This window comes from Heterodontus francisci, chromosome 4 (genome assembly GCF_036365525.1).
Source record: "Heterodontus francisci isolate sHetFra1 chromosome 4, sHetFra1.hap1, whole genome shotgun sequence".
Taxonomy (NCBI): Eukaryota; Metazoa; Chordata; class Chondrichthyes; order Heterodontiformes; family Heterodontidae; genus Heterodontus; species Heterodontus francisci.
Genome location: NC_090374.1, coordinates 175959000 through 175961019, shown reverse-complemented (window position 1 = coordinate 175961019; position 2020 = coordinate 175959000). Strand labels below are relative to the sequence as shown.

General features: G+C 47.4%; 1 protein-coding gene across 1 annotated transcript; it reads left to right on the top strand.

Annotated features, from left to right (window-relative positions):
- Positions 1-462: 462 nt before the first annotated feature.
- On the top strand, positions 463-1728 carry LOC137368752 (actin-like protein 7B). Its single transcript, XM_068028943.1, has one exon. It carries the CDS (start codon positions 463-465, stop codon positions 1726-1728), a length of 1266 nt encoding a protein of 421 aa, XP_067885044.1.
- The last annotated feature ends 292 nt before the right edge of the window (positions 1729-2020 follow it).

Sequence of the window (2020 nt, the reverse complement as noted above, 5' to 3'; positions counted from 1 at the left end):
CCCCCGGACTGGGGAAAAGAATATCAATCTCATGATCCAACCGCAGATCTGGTAACTCCGTTTGAACGAAGTCACCATCAGCAATTGTAATGCACTTCCGCCTCATTAAATGCAAATATTTATTATCACAAAACTAGTATGGAAAATAAATATGGTGTCGATTCGTGCGGGATGGGCGTCCGATTACATGATGGGACAACCGGTCAACCTGTAGTCGACGTTGGGACGTCAGCTGCTTCATTCATCACCAAAAGCAATTTACACAGAAGGAGCCTCAGATCAACGTGTAATCTGACTTGATAATGGCCCCTGTCTGACGCCCATAGTAACGGTATCAACAAGGCTATAAAAGGTGATAATCGGGGGAGAAACAGCATTGTTATTCCATCTTAACAACGAAAGGTGACCACCGAAGAGGCTGGTTTTGTAAATGCAAGGGAAATAATCAAAAAAGAAACAGCGATGAAGTCATCAAATTTACAGATTAAGAAATGCTCCTTACCAATGGGGGTTCTCTGCAGGAAATTCCCCTCGAATACCACTCAATCGGTGAAATCAGAGCCCAGGATGACATCCTTCTCCTCAATAGACAGCCAGACAGTCAATCCTGGCAGGGTGGTCAAGGAGGTCAGGGCTCTGATGATTGACATGGGCACAGGCTACTTCAAAGCGGGGTTCGCTGGCCAAGCCAAGCCTTCGGTTGTCGTCTCTTCCATTGTGGGTAGACCCATGCAGCGGAGTGCCAAGACTGGGGACAACCGCCAGGAGAACTTCGTGGGCAGCGAGCTGAGAGCCCCCATGGAGCTGCGGCTCATCAACCCGCTCCGGCATGGCATCGTGGTGGACTGGAACGGAACCGAGGCCATCCTTTCCTACATGTTCGAGAAGGAGCTGAAGGTCCAGCCAGAGGACCATGCCGTTATGGTGGCCGACCCGCCCCTCAGCCCCACCACCAACCGGGAGAGAATGGCCGAGCTCCTCTTTGAGACCTTCAGCATCCCAGCCATCCACATCACCAGGCAGTCCCTCCTCTCCATCTATGCCTATGGGTGCACAAGTGGGCTGGTGGTGGAGAGTGGCCATGGCTCATCCTGTGTGGTCCCCATCCATGAAGGCTACATCATGCCCCACATCACTGCCACTGTGGACTATGGGGGCAGCGACCTAACCAAGCACTTGCTAAAACTCATTAACCAGAATGGGCACAAGTTAAGTGCCAGTGAGTATCACATTGTGGAGCAAATCAAACAGGAGTATTGCTACACTGCCATTGACTTTGATGCTGAGATGCGTGGTGAGACCAAAGAATGCACAGCACACTATGAGCTGCCAGATGGTAAAATTATCACAATTGGGAAAGAAAGGATCAAGTGCCCCGAAGCCCTCTTCAGTCCATCACTCATGGGTTCCAGAGAGGCTGGGCTCCACACAATAGCTCTGAACATCATCAATAAATGTGACACTAGCCTGCTGGAGGAAATGTACAAGAACATCCTACTTTGTGGGGGCTCGACCATGTTCTCCGGTTTCCGTGTTCGTTTCCAGAAAGAATTAAGGAAACTGGCACAGGATATGAACCCACAAGTGCAAGCAATTCCTGAGAGGAAATATTCAGTTTGGTATGGAGGGTCAATCCTAGCCTGTCTCAAATCCTTCCAGCAACTTTGGGTTAGCAAAAAGGATTACGATGAGCGCGGACCATTGGCTATCTATAGGAAATGTTTCTGAAGCTGTTTTAAACACTTGTATCTTTAAAAAAAATACATTGCTGATTTCCATCGTTGAATGTAACTTATTTTAATTGGAGAAAAACTGGTTTAAAACTATGGAAACATAATAAAGTCTTATAATCCGTGTGATTATTGAAATGGATGATCATGGAGATTAAGATGTGATTAGAACTAAGGTAAATACTTGGCTTCACGTAGAATCTTATTGGGTTCTGTTGACTTTGGGAACCAGGACTGCAGGCTGTGCATGTGAATTATAATAAGACCAGGAATGGACTTGGGTTTGGCTG

Excerpts from the sequence above, each read along its gene's own strand:
- LOC137368752 (XM_068028943.1), top strand. The coding sequence starts at position 463 with ATGAAGTCATCAAATTTACAGATTAAGAAATGCTCCTTACCAATGGGG.